General features: G+C 60.6%; 2 protein-coding genes across 4 annotated transcripts; one reads left to right on the forward strand and one right to left on the reverse strand.

Annotated features, from left to right (window-relative positions):
- Positions 1-35: 35 nt before the first annotated feature.
- CHTF18 (chromosome transmission fidelity factor 18) lies at positions 36-10,831 on the reverse strand (the record flags this gene model as incomplete). The annotated part of the gene is made up of 22 exons (XM_084296180.1): positions 36-201; positions 552-609; positions 1,213-1,329; positions 2,559-2,703; positions 4,207-4,337; positions 4,893-5,042; positions 5,150-5,374; positions 5,522-5,684; positions 5,963-6,093; positions 6,386-6,484; positions 6,561-6,654; positions 7,260-7,387; positions 7,541-7,664; positions 7,746-7,843; positions 8,536-8,748; positions 8,939-9,080; positions 9,263-9,315; positions 9,410-9,499; positions 9,656-9,836; positions 9,973-10,114; positions 10,250-10,420; positions 10,714-10,831. 22 exons carry the CDS (start codon positions 10,829-10,831, stop codon positions 65-67), a joined length of 2,910 nt encoding a protein of 969 aa, XP_084152306.1. The 3' UTR covers positions 36-64.
- Positions 10,832-11,019: 188 nt separating this feature from the next.
- Positions 11,020-14,830, forward strand: RPUSD1 (RNA pseudouridine synthase domain containing 1). Of its 3 annotated transcripts, XR_014618890.1 has the most exons (6): positions 11,076-11,392; positions 11,474-11,597; positions 11,730-11,832; positions 11,913-12,014; positions 12,270-13,690; positions 13,769-14,830. XR_014618890.1 is itself a non-coding variant. In XM_084296276.1 (5 exons), exons 1-5 carry the CDS (start codon positions 11,211-11,213, stop codon positions 12,668-12,670), a joined length of 912 nt encoding a protein of 303 aa, XP_084152402.1. In that variant the 5' UTR covers positions 11,020-11,210; the 3' UTR covers positions 12,671-14,830. The 3 variants fall into 3 exon arrangements, 2 of the variants coding, with proteins under 2 accessions (XP_084152402.1, XP_084152401.1); XM_084296276.1 differs by having other exon boundaries at positions 11,020-11,392; positions 12,270-14,830; XM_084296275.1 differs by having other exon boundaries at positions 11,504-11,597; positions 12,270-14,830.
- Positions 14,831-17,297: the final 2,467 nt, after the last annotated feature.

Below are 17,297 nucleotides of genomic sequence, written 5' to 3' on the forward strand. Positions count from 1 at the left end.
GCTAAAAGCCAGCTTATCCTTTTGCTCCTCGCTCCGGTAGCTCCTGGGTTCCCTCTGGTCCCTGCTAGAGCAGGTCCTTGATGTAGAGGTTCCTCCTGACGGCGTTTGAAACCCCTTCGTTAAATCGGAACCAGACGTCGCTGTTGCCCACGGCCTTTCCCATCTGTCTCTCGATTGAATCTTGCTCGGAGGGCTGAGCGGCTGCAGGGCAGGGACGGGGGGGGAAGATCGGGGATAAGGAACGTGGAGGAACTTCCCCCCTTTATTCATGAGCCCCACTGATGCTGAGAGGGGAGCTCACACCGTGCACAGGAGTGGTTGCAGGCACACAAGACTCAGCTCCCACAGACATGTGCAGGACCCCAAACCCCTGCTCCCCAGCTCAGTTCATTTCCCAGTTTCCCTTCCCACCCCACCAGCATTCCCCAGGGCTGGGGATAGGGCTTAGGGACAGAACACCCCTCTGGGCACCCGTGGGTGTGGGGTCCAAGTACTGCAAATACAGGGACCCCCAGCAGCACCTGTGGGCACCCCATCCCCCTGCCACCTACCTGGGGCTGTGGACACCCTCTGCCGCAGAATCGGCCGCCCGAAGAAGTCGGTCTCAGGCTGTGGAAAACAAACAAGGTGGGGGTCAGCACAGCCCTGCTGGTGCCTGCTCCAACCCCCAGCGCAGGAGCAGGAAGCCACCGAGCAGGAGCTGAATGCAAATCCCGCAGAAAGGGCGAGTGGCCTTGGTAAAATGCAAACAACATTCAAAATCAGTAGGAAAAGACAAATGTTAGGGGTTGCTGTGCTAAACGGGGCTTTGCTGAGGGCTGAAGTCTGAAGTTCAGCCCAGGACAAGGGGCGGTGGCGCGGGACCAGGAGAGCCCCATGGTGTCCAGTTGGTCCCTGGCGCTGCTCCGGCTGCTCCCCGCTGACCTCCCCAGCTGCAGCCAGATGGGGTTTGGGTGCTTCGATACAGATGTACGTGGGCTGTGCTGAAGGCACTGCCACATCTCCCGTCCCCACAGATGGGGCCTTCAGGGGATGTGCTACAGGCTCCCCCTCCCCAGGCACTGATGTCCCCAGGTGCAGGGAACAGAGCAGCTGCGGGGGTTTCATGGCCAGATGGCTGCAGCAGAAACACCCCAGGGACACATCGCAGAGCCCACTGATGGGTAAAGGCCCCTCCGACCTTACAGCTGATAACTGTCCCCCCCCCCTCACCTTGTCTTCCACCGCTGCCCTCCTCATGATGTGCTCCAGGCGCTGCTGGTGGTTTTGGGGCGCTGCTGGCCCCGTGTCCCCGCTCTCTGCTGGCTCATCGGGGCTTCTTGCTGGCTCCTGTTGGGGGGAATACCCCTGAGCACATCCCCTCGGGGCTGCTCCTGGGTGTCCAGACCAGGGAGGATGCCCCCAGCTGAGGACCTCTGCCTTTCTCCAACACACAAACCCATCTGGGAAACGCAGGAGGATTTCATGGGTTTTGTTACAGATATAGACATCTTCAGGCTGTAGTCTGGGGCCTATTTGCTGCCTATTTGGATAACAATACTTTATTATACATGTTTTTCACCATGTTGTCTCCCAGCAGCAGCTCCAGATTAGCCCAAGGCAGCGCTTTGGGCACGCTGTGTGCGCTGCCTCTTTGACTGGGACTTTGTGGTTGGCACCGCGTAAACAAGAAGCCTCCAGAGATGTTTTCACACCATCTCCCTGCCACAAGTATCCCCTGAGGAACTGCCTCTGCTGCAAGAAGGGGCTCCCAGGGACCAATTATCCCCCTGGCACCAGGGCAAGGCAGTCAGCAGTTACACAACCCCCACCAGGGCCGTTTCTCAGCCTCCACATTTGCCCACTTCCACCTCCTCCTGCCTCATGCCCACTGCTCCGTGCAGCAGAGGGTTTTGGCAGTGGGCTCTGCTCCTCCTGGGGTGCTCTGGCATCCTTGGGAAGATCAAAGTGAAGCAACAGGATCATACAGATAGGAAAGAGCAGGTTGGCTCCTTCACTGATGTGTATCAGTCACAGCCAGGTCAACTAAAATTCCCATCCCTAGCTAGGTGAAGGGTTTAAAGCTCATACTTAGAGTATTTCCAGAATTCATGCAAAAAGATGAGCTGTTTGGGCTTGGATGTGCTGCCCTGCGCCTGCTGCCAGCCCAAGGCAGATGTGCAGGGGCAGGGGGGGACAGGCTGTGGGGACCCAGGGGGTTAATCCTGGATTTCCACAGGCAGAGCAAAAGCCATCAGCGTGCTCGTGCCTCTGCTGCCATCAGCAGGCAGAGGCGGCTGGTAGGCGCAGGGATGGTGGGCAGGGGCATTGTGTAACCCCAGAGAGTGGGGCAGGGGGACACAGACAAGACGTCCTCCCAGGCCCTCTCCAGCTGCAGTTGGACCCCATAGCAGGGTCTGTGCATGCACTGACAACCACCTCCTGCTTTGGGAAGACCCCGTCCCCACACCAACCCCCAGGACTTCATTCATCCCCATCGCCCAGCTGCACCCCAGGCGATAGACCCACCACCACGGGCCCCCTGAAAGCCCACCCTCCCCTGCTCTCCCCCTCCGTACCTCGCTGAGGTTTCGTGCCTGCAGCAGAGCCTCCATCCTCCTCATCTTTTCCAGCTCGATCTCCCTGGCGATGAGCTGCTTGGCCTGGTAGGTCAGCTGCTTGCGAGCCGGCAGGTCCGGGAACCGGCAGACATCCTCCACGTTCCTTCAGCAGCAGCAGCCAGGTGCACGGGGGCAAGGAGGAGAGAAAATAAATCCATCACCGTGCACGGTGAGACCTGCAGCACTGCCAGCCCTGTCCCCTTTCTGTCCCACCCTGGGGCACGTTCCCCACCGCTGCCCTCCCAGCGGGTGCCGGCAGCGTTAGAAGATGCCCAGGTGGTGCTGGACGTGCAGCCCCAGGCTGCCCTGGTACAGCGCAGCTGAGTGACAATCCCCGGGAGATTACACGCTTCTTAATCTTGGTTTGAGTGCAAGAACAGGAAATTACACAGGTTTGTGAAAAACAGGCTGCCCTGAAAAAGCCCAAGCCACAGGGTCGCAGCTGAGGCACAGGAGGCAGCAGGGCCCTTGCCACAAAGCAGGGGGGCCTCAGGGAGCCCCCCCAGGGGATGCAACCGTGAGCAGGCATTTGGGCAAACCACAGCAGCTGGGCTCTGAACAGGGCTGGCACGCCAGTTAAGGCTTTTTCAGCACAGTTGAAGCCCAGCCTGAGCACCGAGCAGCCGTCTGGTTTCCTTCGTCTGCCATTTAGACCGTTCTGTGCTTTATTCACATTCAGTATTGTTTCCCTTCAAATAATGGGAACGCACTCGCATGTCAGATGGATTTGCAGCTGTTTAGAAGCCAGCTGTCAAATCTACTGTTTAAAAAAGTCATTTTTCTTCCTGTGTTTCCTCACATGGTCCCTCAGCTGCCTTTAAAGAGCAGCAGCAGTGACAAGGCAGCGCCAGAACAGGCTGCTGCAGGAAAAGCAAAGAGTGCAGACACCGAGCTTCCCTGTAAAACCCAGCTCCTGTCCTTCCAGGTACTGCCATCTCCAAAACCACTCTGGCTGTACATTGCAAGAGAAAACAGCTCGTGACAGCTCAGAGAAAACAAAAGGTTTTGCTGTTAAAACAGCTCTGTTTGATAGATGCACTGGGATGTTTTTTAGGGGTGCCAGCAGGACACGGCACCTCCCTGCAGCGCCAGGCATTGCCGCAGCAGGGGCTGGGGACAGCACAGACCTCAGAAGCAGAGCAGAGCACACCAGGTGCTGCTCCACGCTGCTCCAGCTCCCTGCCGGTGGCTTTTCGGAGCAGCCAGGCTCAGGGGGCAGGAGAGCGATGCCTCGCCACAACCCGAGCAGGTCCCCCAGGCGTTTCCGTGGAAAAAAAATAAAATGCTTCGCTGTAATTAGATACAGTGGCTTGATTTAACAGAGGCTAATTTCTGTAATTAACTTTGTACCAGGAAGACATTAGCTTTGCTCCTAGCTCTGCTCGGGTCTGTATTATTTCACCAAAGCCTCGGGAGCATTTACAGCTCAGAAGATCCCTAAAGCACAGCCAAGGCTCAGGTCCAGGAATGGCATGCTACTGATACACCAGTTCACCAGATAAAACTGGGACGGTGCACTCATTTTCTCATCCCGCTACAGCACCCACGAGCTCCTGCCTGGCAGAAAGAGGACCGGGCAGAGGAACAGCAGTCCCTCGAGACTTACGGGTCAAGCTTGTAGACGTACTGGCCCTCGGGCAGGCGCTCCTGGTGGTAGGTGAGGTTGTAGGCCAGCATGGTGCTGATGAGGTCGGCGAGCTGCTGCTTCTCCTTGAGGCTGTAGAGCTGCGTGTTCACCTGGGGAGGACAGCGGGGCCCACCGGGGAGGTGAGCAAGGGGAAAGCACAACTCGAGATATCTAGAGCAGCTTCTCCACACAAAAATAACCCAAAGCAGGCTTCTTGTCTCAATATGAGAACAGATAGCAAATGCCCATGAGGATACGACTAGGGAGGAGAAAAGTTTGGTCTCCTATTAGGGACACCCTGTGCTTCAGGGCAGGGGAGCCTCCTGCATCAGCCCCAAGGGTGAATGTGCCAAAGGAGCAGGAGAACCAGAATCAGGCCTCCAAAATCCTCACTTGTGCGAAGCCCCCAGCCCCGGCTCCGGGAGGTGCACCCACAGCCAGGTGTCTGAGTGCCACCTCCCCTCTGACTTCTGCATCAGGTACAATTCCAAACCAACCCTGAACTGGGGACATAGAGGTCTGGGACATCAGCTCAGCCCACGCCAGGGCAGGGCAGTGCAGGGGACATGTCCCAGTCCCCCTGGGAGCCACTCAGGGAGGGGACCCAGCACCCAGGACCCTGCCACCAGAACCAGAACAGCCAGAAGGGAACATCGGGCACTCACCGGCCGGAGCTTCGGGGTGAGGATGTCCAGCAGCAGGCAGAGCACCTCCAAGACAAGGGACTGCTGCCCAGTGCGGCTGCGAGCGCTGGGCGTTATCCCCGAGACCATGGACACAATGAGGTTCTGCATGTGGTTCTGCTTGGCCAGGGCCTGGGAAGAGACAGGGCCAGGACAGTTCAGCCCCGGCCACGAGCGCAGGCGTCCCCATAAGCAATGGGGCCAAAGCCCTGTGGCCACCGTGCCCGCCCGGGGCTTGCCTCGTGCTGGCTGCTGGGGTAAGCGAGCCGGGGGATGCTGGTGGCTGCGAAGAGCAGGTGGAAGGCCACGGGCAGGAAGGGCAGGTAGCGCATCAGCTGGAAGCTCTGCCCGTGCAGCACGGCCCTGCCCAGCATGTCGGAGAAGCCCAGCCACTCCAGGGCCAAGCACACCGAGCTCAGACTGGAGTCCCGCAGCTTCATGTTCAGGAAGTTGTCGTACAGACCCTGCAGGCCGGGTGAGAGCAGGGTTAAAGACAGGCAGTGGTCACATCTGAGGATTTTAAGCACCATCCCGAGCTTGGCTCCAGCACCGCACTGCAGCCTGGCACTGAAAGGAGCACGGACAGGAGCTCACACCCCTGGCTGCTCTACCTGGGCGAGCTTCTCCTGCTCCCCCGAGGAGCTGGCGAGGTGCAGGACGCGGTGGAAGCGGTGGGAGGAGGCGTTGAGGCCGGCCTTCACGCCAAGGTGGGACAGGTCGTCCTCGTCCGCCAGCAGCTGGTTTGGCAGCGTGGGGTCCATCCCTATCCTGTGCCTGCAGACAGCAGCAAGGACAGGGCTCGGGGAGCCTGGGCCACGCACAGAAAGTGCAGTGCTGGGTGGACCAGCAAGGAGGATTTGGACCCTTTTAAACCAAACTGAAGGCAACACCAACATCAAATTAATGGGCACTAAAAAGAGCATCTAGAGTACACAGATTTTCTGAAACTAAGCCTGGTCTCCAGCATGGTTCGGGTTTCTCCACTGCCAGTCCTGCAGGCAGGGCCCACAAAGCAGCATGTGCCAGACAGACCCAACAAATTCCCCGTTTACCTTTGAACCCGTGGGAGCTGGAAGATCTCTTGCCAGATGGAGAAGAGCCCCTTGTTTTGGTCCTTCAAGCCGATCTTCATCGTCTGCACCATCTGCACGTTCAGCTCCTTCTGGCCTCGGCCGTGCAGGAACTGCAACACAAGCAGGGGGCTGCGTGCTGCGTAGGGGGAGAGGGGCAACGGGAGGAGAAAGGGGGTGCCAGCCACAGCTCTGCGGTGCTGGGAACAGCCCGACACAAAGACACCTCATTCTCCCTCACACTGTAGCGGAATCGAGGTTAAAAATAACACCAGGGACAGGACTGACACTTTAGGGACCTGCCTGGAACACAATCTTTCCCTTAATCCCCACCTGAATCCAGAGCAGGTCAAGCAAAGCAGCAAGCCTTCACCCCCCCTGGGACCTTCCCGCTGCTACAAATACCTGCAAGGTGTTTATGCACGAGCGGATGTCGTTCTCTGTCTTCTCACAGAGTGCCAGCAGCGCTCCCGTGTCCGCCCTCATGCCCTGCAGGAGGGCGATCTGCAGGGGAGGGAGGTGAGAGGGGCCCCGGCCACGCAGCCACCGCGCGGGGACAGGAGCCCGGGGCTGTGCGCACCTCGCCGAGCCGCTGGGCCAGCCGGGACGGGGCCGTGCGGGGGAAGCTGAGCAGGAAAGCTTGCTGCCGCAGCGGTCTAAGGGCAGGCACGAACCTGGAAAAAAGAAGCAGAGGGTGTCCAAGGGTGCCTGAGCCACCCCAACAGAAGAAATCCAGCCATTAACGTGACCCTCCGAAGAAACGCGGTGTTTAAAGCGCTGCACGTGGCTGCACGTGCCAACCCTACCATTCTGTTCAGCCTTGAGAAGAGAAGACTGAGAGGGGATCTTATCAATGCTTACGAATATCTTAAGTGTGGGAGGCAGAGGGATTTGGCCAACCTCTTTTCAGTGGTTTGTGGGGACAACGGCCACAAAATGGAGCACGGGAAGTTCCGCAGCAACACGCGAAAGAACTTCTTCACAGTGAGGGTGACGGAGTGCTGGGACAGGCTGCCCAGGGAGGCTGTGGGGTCTCCTCTGGAGATATTTTAAAGCCTGTCTGGATGCCTACCTGGGCAGCCTGCTCTAGGGAACCTGATTTGGCAGTGGGGTTGGACCCGATGATTTCTGGAGATCCCTTCCAACCCCTATAGCTCTGTGATTCCGTGTATATCCACACCCAGCCGAAACTCACACCAGCACCCGTCACCTCGTTTAGGGCAGGGGTTTCAGCTCCCCACCCGTCCCCTTTCCCACCCCGAGGACGATCAGTACTCACTGGTCGTTGCAGATGCAGACGATGGGCCTCAGCAGCAGACCGCCCTCGCGCCGCCTCCGCCTGCCCGGCGCCGCCTCGCCCTCCGCCTCCTTGCTGTTGATGATGTTCAGCAGCACGCTGATGGACGCCTTGGGGAAAATTAAGGCACAAAAGGGAACGAAAGCTTGCCGTTTAGAAGCAAGAAAAAGGTAATAAAATAGAGCAGAGGATGAGCTGCTAACGGGGCTAAGAATTAAGCAAAAAGTGGCCAGGTTCAGGCTGGGCAGCAGCTGAGGGCTTACGGTGGGCGCGCCGTCTATCTCATCGATGATCAGGCAGTTGGGCTTCTCGTCGGCGCCCAGCACTGACTTCATCTGGGTGGCAGCTTCGATGCGGGTCTTGAAAACCTCCGGGCTGCGGTCGTCGCTGCAGGAGAAGGCCACGGGGGGAGGCTCAGCCTGGCACCACTGCCAGCGGCTTTCGGGGCCGGGCAGAGGCGAGCCTCACCTGGCGTTCATCTCCACCACGTTGTACCCCGCGTGCTTCGCGATGACGTGGGCCAGCGTGGTCTTCCCTAGGCCGGGTGGGCCACAGAGCAGGGCCACCTGCGGCACAGAGGGGACATTCAGCCCCTGCAAGCCCCTGTGCTGGCACCTGGAGGGGCACTGGGAGCAGGGAAGGTCACTGGGGAAGGGGAATATAACAGGAGCTCCTGGAGACAACAGTCATGCTGGCTTGCAGCTGGACCTCTCAAGCATTTTGTAAATGTATAGGATGACAGAAAATGCAGAATAAAACCCCTTCCAGAATCACACTCCCAAGAACCAACTTTCACACTTTTAGCATATATATTTTTGTTTCCCTAGTTTTTATATCCTTTCACTGGATATGCTGAAGCTGGTAAAACAGCCTGGGTAGTTATCTCCGTTCCTTTTACTGTTTCAGCACCATTTTTCTCTTCCAGAGGCAGAAACTCTTGCTCAAAGACATGACATGTAAACTCCTCACGAATGAAGTCCAGACCAACCTCTGATAAAAAGGGCACTTCCTCAACCAGCCCATTTAATTTGGCTGGTGAAAGTCTCTTCAAACCTGCTCCCCTCTACTTGTTATCACATTACTTAAGCTGAAACAGCAGAAGAAATTAGAAAAATGTGCATTTCTAAATGAGAAACAAGGAATCCATTTTTTTCCCAAATCTGCACTGGAAAAGAAGAGAAAATGAAGACCCTGCTGCTCACCATGGTGGTGGGGTTAGGAAAGGAGGCTCACCACAGCCACGTCCTGTCCTGCTCACCTTGTATTTGGGTCTCTTGTGCTGGTCCAACTCAGCCTCCAGAATCTCCTCCGTGAGCTGGGCCTTTGTCTTCCACTTATTCTGCTGCTCCTTGGACTGTCTGAACTGGGGATGAGCCTCAGCGCTGGGCTTTGCCTTCTTCACGGGCTTCTCCCTCCCGAACACCACCGTGTCCCAGAGCTTGAGCCACTTCAGGAGGCAGCGATTTGTGTACTGGTGGCAGACAAGAGAGCGAGCAGTCAGAGTAGGATCTGATGAGCACCCAGTAAGGACAGACACAGGGCTCTCCTTCATGGCTTAACATCTGTGTTGTGAGCACAAGAAGCAAACCCAACAACCCACAGCATTAAAGAAGAGTTATGAGTGATAACCCCCCCGAACCCCACTTATCCTAGGAGCTCACATCATCACTGAGCAGCTCCATGTAGCGCCGGGGAGTAAATTTGTCCACCCAGAGGCAGTGCAGTGAGGACTCCTCCTTGTCCGCTGCCTCCGCTGCCTCCTGAGGCTCCGCGGTGTTGGTGTCATCACAGGTCTCAAGGCAACTGCGAGGAAAGGTTAACACGTCCCAGACCACGCAGGGACCCAGGACAGGGCTGGGAACTAAACCCAGACTTCCCAGGCTGAGGATGCTGGGGGCAGGCTCATCTCCCACACACCCAGACCCACCGGAGCCTCGAAGGAGCCACATCTGAGCGCAGCAGACCAGGAGCTGCCCACACCTCACCTGTTTATTATCTCCGTCAAATGCTGCGACATCTCCAGAGCGCGCCTGCGACGCTTGGGGACAAACGGGGCGAGAGGTGGGGGTCAGAGACAGGCTGCTAACGGGGCAGCAGGGGGCAAAGGCTGGCAGGGCAGGAAGGTGAGATACCTCTTCGTTCACTTGTTCCTTCAGGTAGGAGAAGGGGACCCCCAGCAAGTGGAGCGGCCTGCGTGCGTTCCAGCCCAAGGAGTCGGGGAGCTGTGAGAAGGAGAGGGCACAGTGATGCTCACGGTGATGCTCACGGTGATGCTCAGCACGGGTGCTTTGTGCTTCATCAAAGCTCTGCTCCTGAGCCAAACGGAGGTCGCAGAAAGCAGCTGAGCTGAGGACGCCTGGCCTCCAGACCCCCCTCACCTCCACTCCTGTCCTGGAGGGATCTTCCCTCACAGCCATGAAGACCCTGGTGCCTTCGGTGGACGTCACGTTGATGTAGTCCTCCAGGATGGGCGGCCGCCTGAGGACCCGCTTTGGGTTCTTGTTGGAGGGCGGCGTGGTCTGCAGGGGGGCCATGCCGCTCACCTCCAGGCGCTCCGAGCTGGGCAACAGGCTGCGTTAGTGAGGGGTGAGACGAGGAGCGCTCAGAGCCCACCCAAGGGCAGGCCTGAAAGGCTCTCTGAGCAAAACACGGTGACAGAGGGGCAGCGATGAAGCTTCCAGGGGACCCAGCCAACCTGGCAGCCTGGGGAGCTCCCGGCACCTCCGGGCCAGGCATGAACGTGGCAGCGTCCTCCAGGACATCGGGAGCCCACTCATCGTCCGCGCCGAAGTTCAGCTTCTTCACGGCTTCCAGCCGCTGCCGCTTCGGCTTAGGAGCTGGGTGAGGTGGAGGCAGGAGAAAGCTGAGAGATGTGGCACGGACTAAAGCCCACCAGAGCAGGCTCGGGTGCAGCGGCGCCCTGCAGAGCCCCCAGCGCACCCCACAACCAGCACGGGCTCAGCGAAACCTACTGAGGGTCACGGGAGGCTCCGGGGCTGGGGAGAGCTGCGGGGATCCACGCAGGGCGCACTCCTGGCTTCTTTTCTTGGGGTTCCCCCTCCCAGCTGGCTCCGTCTCCTCCAGCGGCTGCCTCCTGCTCCGGAACTGGGAGATTTTGGGGCCGGCAGGCGGGGACGGGTAATCTGCGGGGCAGCGCGGAACGGGGCTGCTGGGGGCTGGCGGCCACCTCCGGCTCCGCATGGGGCAAGCCCAGCGGGGCCACCCGGAGCTGGGATCCCAGCCCCACGTCTGGGAGGCGCCGGGGATGGCATCACATCTCCGGCACGGCCGGAGGGAGCCTCCCGGGCTCCGGTTCGTGCCCGCTGCCTCCTGACCCCGCCGCCAGGAGCCCGGCCCCGCAGTCGCAGCCCCCCGGCGCCGCTCCCCGCTCCCCGCCGCTCTCCTCCCGGGCACCGCGCGGCCCCGGCGCCGGCACCTTCCAGCTCGGCCAGCACCTCCAGCTCGGCGGAGAAGCGCTCGTAGAAGTCGTCCCCGGCTCCGTCCCCGGGGCTGTCCCCGAGCCCCTCCATGGGGTCCTCCAAGGGGCCCTCCATGGCCCCACCGCGCTGCGCCCCGAGCTTCCTCCCGCCGCGCCGCTCGCCGGCACGGCCGCTGATTGGCTGCGACGCGCCCCTCGGCCAGAGGTGGAGGCGCTGATTGGCTGCGCCGCGCGGCGAGGCTGGAGGAGGAGGCGCTGATTGGTTCCGGCGCGATCCGCGCTCGGCGCCGAGGTGACGCGCTGCGGCCGCTCCGCCCGGCCGGGCCGGGCCGCGCCGCAGGTGGGCCGGGAGGGGGCCGCGAGCGGGGCCGGGGCCGCGGGGAGCCGCGGGACCCCCGGGACCCCCTCCCCGGGCCGGGCGTGCGGGGCTGCGGCGGCCGAACGGCCCCGGGGCCGGCTCCCTGCCCCGCTGCTGTCCCCGCAGGGCGCTCGCCATGGAGCCGGGCACCATCGACAACCTGTGCATCCTGTACCAGAGCCCCGACTTCATCGTGGTCAACAAGCACTGGGACGTGCGCATCGACAGCAAGATGTGGTACGAGACCCTCACCCTGCAGGGCCAGCTCAAGCGCCGCTTCCCCGAGCTGGCCGACCCCGACACCTACTACGGCTTCAGGTGAGCGCCGGGCCCCGCGGGGGTTCGTGCGGCGGCGGTGGAGTTGCCGGGTGCTCCCCCCCCCTGCCCTCTGCCCCCCAGGTTTTGCCACCAGCTCGACTTCTCCACCAGCGGGGCCCTCTGCGTGGCACTCAACAAGGCAGCGGCGGGGAGCGCCTACAAGTGCTTTAAGGACCGGCTGGTGACCAAAGCCTATCTCGCCCTGGTAAGTGCCTCCCGCCGGCTCCTGCTCCTGGGTGTCTCACCGTGCTCGCTGCTTGCTCCTCCCGGTGCTGCTGAGGAGCAAGGGTCGGTGCTGGGCTCGCCCCGTGGGCTGCCTCGTCCCCTCTCCCTGCAGGTGAGGGGCCACGTCGCCCAGAGCCGCATGACGATCCGATACGCCATCGGGAAGAACACCACCGAGGGCATGACCCACATGATGTGCATCGACGGCACCGAGGGTGAGCGCCCTGCCCGCGCTGCCCCCGCTGCCCTTACCCGTGGGGCCGCACGGAGCTGACCCCTGCGGATCTCGTTGCAGGCTGCGAAAATCCCAAGCCCTGCCAGTCGGAGCTGATCGTGCTGGAGCATGGCTCATACAGCGGAGACCCCGTGACCAAAGTGCTGCTGCAGCCGCTGACAGGTGGGAGCTGTGGGGCGGCTGCAGAGGTGGGGGCTCCATGGGGGCTCACACTGCCTTAGGGCAGGGTGCTGAGGCTGGACAGGTCCTGCAGTGGGTCCTGCGCTTGCAGCCACGTGGTGCGAGGTGAAGGCTAGAAAGGGCTAAGCAGAGCTGAGAGCTCATGGAGGATTTGAATTCTCTGGCTGGGGGGCACTAATGCCATTTGGGAGTTGGGTGATAACCTGTGTGCCTGCTCTGCTCCTGCTTTCCCCCCAGGGCGCACCCATCAGCTCCGCGTTCACTGCAGCGCCATCGGCCACCCCATCGTGGGGGACTTCACCTACAGCCACAAGAAGGACAGCAGCCCCTACAGGATGATGCTCCACGCCTACTACCTGCGCATCCCCACCGGCAAGGAGCTCATCGAGGTCTGCGCGCCCGACCCCTTTGTCACTGAGATGGACAGCAACTGGGTGCCCCACCACGTCACCCACCGGCTGGACGACACCATCCAGGAGCTGAAGGACCAGGCGATGCAGAAGGGGGAAGCGGAGGAGAGCCAGAAAGCCGTGCTTGAGGACAGGGGAGAGGAGGTGCTGAGCGAAGCCAAGAGCCCGGAGACAGAGGAGCAGCGAGCCCGGTGCGAGCAGTGGCTGGCCGAGTGGGCTCTGGAGTGAGCAGCAGCCACGTTCCTGCATTTCCAACCCACTGCTCCATTTCTGTCCCGATGGGTCCCAGAGCCCAGCGCTGACTCCGCATCCGCACTTTCCGTATGCCGTGGCATCCCTCACTTCTGGGGCTGGGGTTAGGCAGGTTTTAGCAGCAATTAGGATCGGTTTATTTTTTTAACATACCCATCACCCATCAGGCCACCGGACGCCCCTTTCCTAATTGTGTGCCTCGCAGCCGTCACTGCGTCACGCGCCAGCTTAGAGTGACCCCAGAGCATCACGGCCCTGTGCCGGGGCTGGGGCACGGCCGCTGGCTTTGCCGGGAAGGTGGGGGGCAGCTCCAGAGCCCACCCGTGCTGGGATCTGAAAGGCAGCCCACCTGGATGTGCTGGCTGCAGCTGCGGGATCCGTGAGGTCTGCGCCCCCCGTTTTAGCCTCCTGCGGTCAGCAGCAGGGCCCCCAGTGCAGGGGACGAGCTGCCCGCCCCTTCCCCACCCCCTTGCTGCGTTTTTTTAAAGGCTTATTGAAGATGGATGAGTTGATACTAAGAGATTTTAAACTTTTTTCAGGTTTTTATGAGAAGAATCTAGTCTTTTAGCAGTTCTGAATACCGATGGTCCCAGAGATGCGCGTATTTTTAGTACTTCCCTTGTATTAAATTAGCCAGCGTCCCTCAGCTTTTTCTAGCAGATCCCACTATTCTTTCTACTAGCGTTTCCTTTCCTTAGCGCCCACCTTTTTCCTGGGTGTGGAGGTAACTCCTGGTGAGACAGATCAGAAGACAGAAGCTTCTTTCTGCTTCATCCTAACGAAGGGGAGCAGTTACCACGTTTTGGTCCTACTGCTCGACCGCCTGGCTGGTGGGTCGCTGCGGGGCTGTTGGCACTAGATGGTGCCGGGGGCAGGCCCTTTGCTTAGGCTGGTTGTTAGGGCTCTGGAGCAGGGAGAGGAGCGGATGAGGTGGCTGAAGTGAAAAGAAAAGCTGCAGGCAGCAGGAAGGAGCTCGTCTCTCACCTTGGCGCTCAGGTTTGCAGCATGCCAAGATTTGTTTCTGCACAAATGCCCTTGCTTCGCCGGCCAGCTTCATCCTGCTTTGCTCTCCAGTTTCCGCCCCACTTCTCTGCAGCCCTTGGAGAAAATGAAGAGAGCAGATCAGCGTCAGTGGGATGAGGAGAGACAGCACGTGGGCCACGGTGCCCGAAGGGACCGGAGCCACTGAAACGTGTTCCTGCGCCCCAGGCACCAAGCTGTGTGTGCCACAGGTCCCACCAGCCCACGAGAAGCCCTGGTCCGTGTGCAATGCACCGTGTAAAATCTCATGCGATGCACCTACCCAGCGGGTGAGCAGAGCAGCCTAAAAACCCGTGTGGGGTCTTGCATTGTGCTTGGCTCTCGCTCTGCTCAGTGTGAAGCTGCTGGGGGTCAGGACGGGCGCACAGCTCCGGCACCGAGCGGGCACCGGGGGCTCAGGAGGTGCTGCTGCGGTGGCAGAGGGCTCGGTGGAGCCACCTCCTCCCTGCCAGGTACCATCCCCACCTCCAGGTGTGGCTGGGGAGGCAGCTGCAGGCGGGTCGGAAGGCTGCGGATTGATGACTTGAACTGTTTGCCAAAGAATTAGCGTCAGCGATGTGCCCAGCAGGGCCCAAAAGGTTACGGGTGAGGTTTGCTGCCTCGGAGCCGGGATGCGCCCGTCACACAGGTCCTGCGTGGGGACGTCCCCGCTGCCACTGGTGGCTGCAGGGACAGGGGCTGCCCTCGGCTGCGTGGGGACACGCTGTGCCAAGGCACACGGGGACGGTCACACAGACCATCACGGTCAGGGGCTGGCCTCAAACCCTCACCTGGGAGCACCGGAGGAGCCCCTGCGTCCCGCGCCGTCCGTCGTGTGTTGCACTTCTACTCGATGTTGCAGGAACCAGAGAAATCTGTAGTTTCCTTCCCCAAAGATGGGGTCACCGGAGCCCTGCCCCTGCTCTCCCTCGTGCAGCGGCGGGCAGTGCTGTCCGCACTCACTCCCACGGGGCATTTGCTGCATCGTGTGTGAACCCACTCGTGCATGTGCGGTGCGGGGAGGGGTTGTGGTCGGGTGTGCGTGTTTCGTGACATTCTGTACCTCTGGGAGTAACCCTTATTTATTGTGTGTTTGTGGACATCACCATAGTAAACCGTCACCTGCAGGCACCGCAGTTCCCCCGTGGTCTCCTCCTTCACCCCGCGCTGCCAGGCGAGCCCAGGGGCTCTCAGGAATGAGCACGGACCGGCACAGCGGGGCCGGCCCCAGGGCTGCAACCCGGCCAACCTGTCCTGCGAGCAGCACCCATTGTAGCGCGGGCACCGGCTTTCATCCTCACCCTGGTGAACCCCCCCCTGGCCGAAACCAGCAGGATTATCCGTCCAAAAGCCCTCCTGGGAGGGCAGAGGGGCTCGGAGCAGCTCCACCACCGCAGGGAATTCGGTAGCTCCCATGCAGGTGGTGAGCACACACGGGGAGGTTGGGGCAGGTGCTGCCTGGCCCTTCCCCAGCCCAAACCTTGGGCCCCCTGTGCCACCCCACAGTGTTATCCCCAGGGATGGAGGCCCCAGGGATGGGAGCAGGGAGGGTTGGTTGTCCTCACTTGCACAATTCTTCCCCGGGGACCTTTTCCATCTCAAATACCCAAGGTCCCACCCCATTTCATACTGCAGGTCCCAGCCCTGGCAGCAGCCTTGGCACTGGTTGAGCCCCCCATGTCCCAGAGGGTATGGAGGGGTTTGGGGTCCCGGGGGCCACCTGGGGCTCTGTTCCCTCCTGCACACACACCCTGGGGTGGGCTCAGCCCCCTCTGGCTCCTCTCCCCCCGTAGCCTCTGGCGGTGTTGTGCCAGAACCAGAGCTCTGTCACCCAACAAAAAGCACCTGACCGACAACACCGGCGGCCGGGGCTATCCCAAACCAAACAGAGGTGGAAGGAAAGTTTCTCCGAACTGCTAAGAGTGCAGACCTCTGGCAAGGACGGGCGGGAGCAGCGCAGCCCCGCGCTGCTGGGCTCCGTAGGGGCCGTGGGGAGCGCTGCCTGCAGGCGTCGGTTTTCGGTGCCACTTTTACATCAGTTCATTCCTCGGCTTGGCGCAGCTGGAGAAACAAAAGATCCAAAGAGATTACGTGCAGCCTTCGGGTTGTGAGCCTTTAGGGCTGGAGATCTGGCCGCAGCGAGGAAGCAGCCGCCAGGAGCGGGGGCTCTCCTGCTGCCTCCCGACGCGGGAGGCTGGGGATGCAGCGACCCCGTCTCGCTGCCAAAAATGCAAAGGCTCCCAGCACATGGGGGTCCGTGGCCACCTCCCGTGATGGGTCCTGCACAGCCCCTGAGGTTTTTTCAGAGCCAGGTTTGATCCCCAAGCAGATCCTGTGTCCGTGGTGCCCCGCACAGGTGCCCACGGTGCCCTCGCCCCTGTTCCCCACCACCGCCTGCCAGGAAGGCTGGGGCGGTGGCCGCATCCTGCCAGCAGCCCCACACAAGCAAGTTTCTGTAATTGCACCATTCCAGCAGCAGCTATTTTTATCACGGATCCTTTTGAAACAGAAACCAGAAACCTCTGCCAGCAGCTGCCCGAGCCCCTGCGCTGCGGGACCGGTTCACCAGCTCGGGGACTGGGGGACACGGGGGGCAGCGGGCGCTGCACGGCCCCGCAGCGAGCAGCCCCCAGCCCCGACAGCACCAGGGCAGGACCCCCACATCCCTCGAACAGGAGCCACTAGGAGAGGAGTGCAGCCCCTCTGCGAAGGCTGACGTTCCCCAAAATGCACCCAGGGGCAGGGGGAGCTCCCACCTCTCTGGGACACACACCTGGACCCCGCCACTGCCCAGCTGCCGTCTCCTCCCGGGGCTCAGAGGTCACAGGCACTGCATTCGCTGTCTTGCATCATCATTTCCCTCTGGCTTTTCATTGCATCTCCTTGGAAAGGCTTCGCTTCCTCTTTTTCTGCGTCTTTTTTTCATGGCACGTGCCGGCTGGCATCACGAAGCGTGACCAGAAATTCCAGGGAGAAAACTGTGAGAAAGGAAACAGAGATTGTCCACCGCCAGGGCAAGAGGAAAACAGTGAGGAAAAGGGGTTCTGAGCCTTTACCTGAGGACTGCTGTGTTCCGAACCCCAGCTGCCCTATAAAATATATCCCCAAGTGGCTCAGAGGGTTGTGGCTAACCCAGAGGACCTTTGTCTCCGTGAGGAGCACAGGAGCTGCCGGCCCAGAGGCATTAATTCGTTAGCCCCAAAGTTCAAAGTGACCCTTTACATAAATTAAAAAAAAAAAAAAAAGGGGGAAAGGAAAGAAAGCAACTTTACAAAACACTGTTGAGAAACTGCCTCCGTCACACCCCGTTTTTCAGAGCACCATCCCCACCCCGCAGGAGATAAGGGCTGCACCGCTCCCCGGCGCTGCTCATCCCTGGCGGCTGGCGCGGGGCAGCCGGGCTCCCGGTGCAGGTGGGGGCCTGAAACCCACGGCAGAGCAAAGCTCCAAGGCCAGGAAGGTAATTCTCACGTCTGCTGATCCAGCTTTTGGAGCAGGGACTTATTTTCTGTAGGGGGGGCTCTCGGGGTCGGGATGCAGGGGGTGCAGCACCCACTTGTGGGGCTTCGTGCAGGGTGGCTGC

Source organism: Netta rufina (assembly GCF_964035555.1).
Source record: "Netta rufina genome assembly, chromosome: 15".
NCBI classification, from domain to species: Eukaryota; Metazoa; Chordata; class Aves; order Anseriformes; family Anatidae; genus Netta; species Netta rufina.

Bases quoted from the DNA above. Each gene is read 5' to 3' on its own strand.
- RPUSD1 (XM_084296276.1), top strand. From the start codon at position 11,211: ATGGAGCCGGGCACCATCGACAACCTGTGCATCCTGTACCAGAGCCCC. The intron at 11,598-11,729 runs GTAAGTGCCTCC...CTCTCCCTGCAG, and splicing joins CCAAAGCCTATCTCGCCCTG to GTGAGGGGCCACGTCGCCCA. The intron at 11,833-11,912 runs GTGAGCGCCCTG...ATCTCGTTGCAG, and splicing joins GTGCATCGACGGCACCGAGG to GCTGCGAAAATCCCAAGCCC.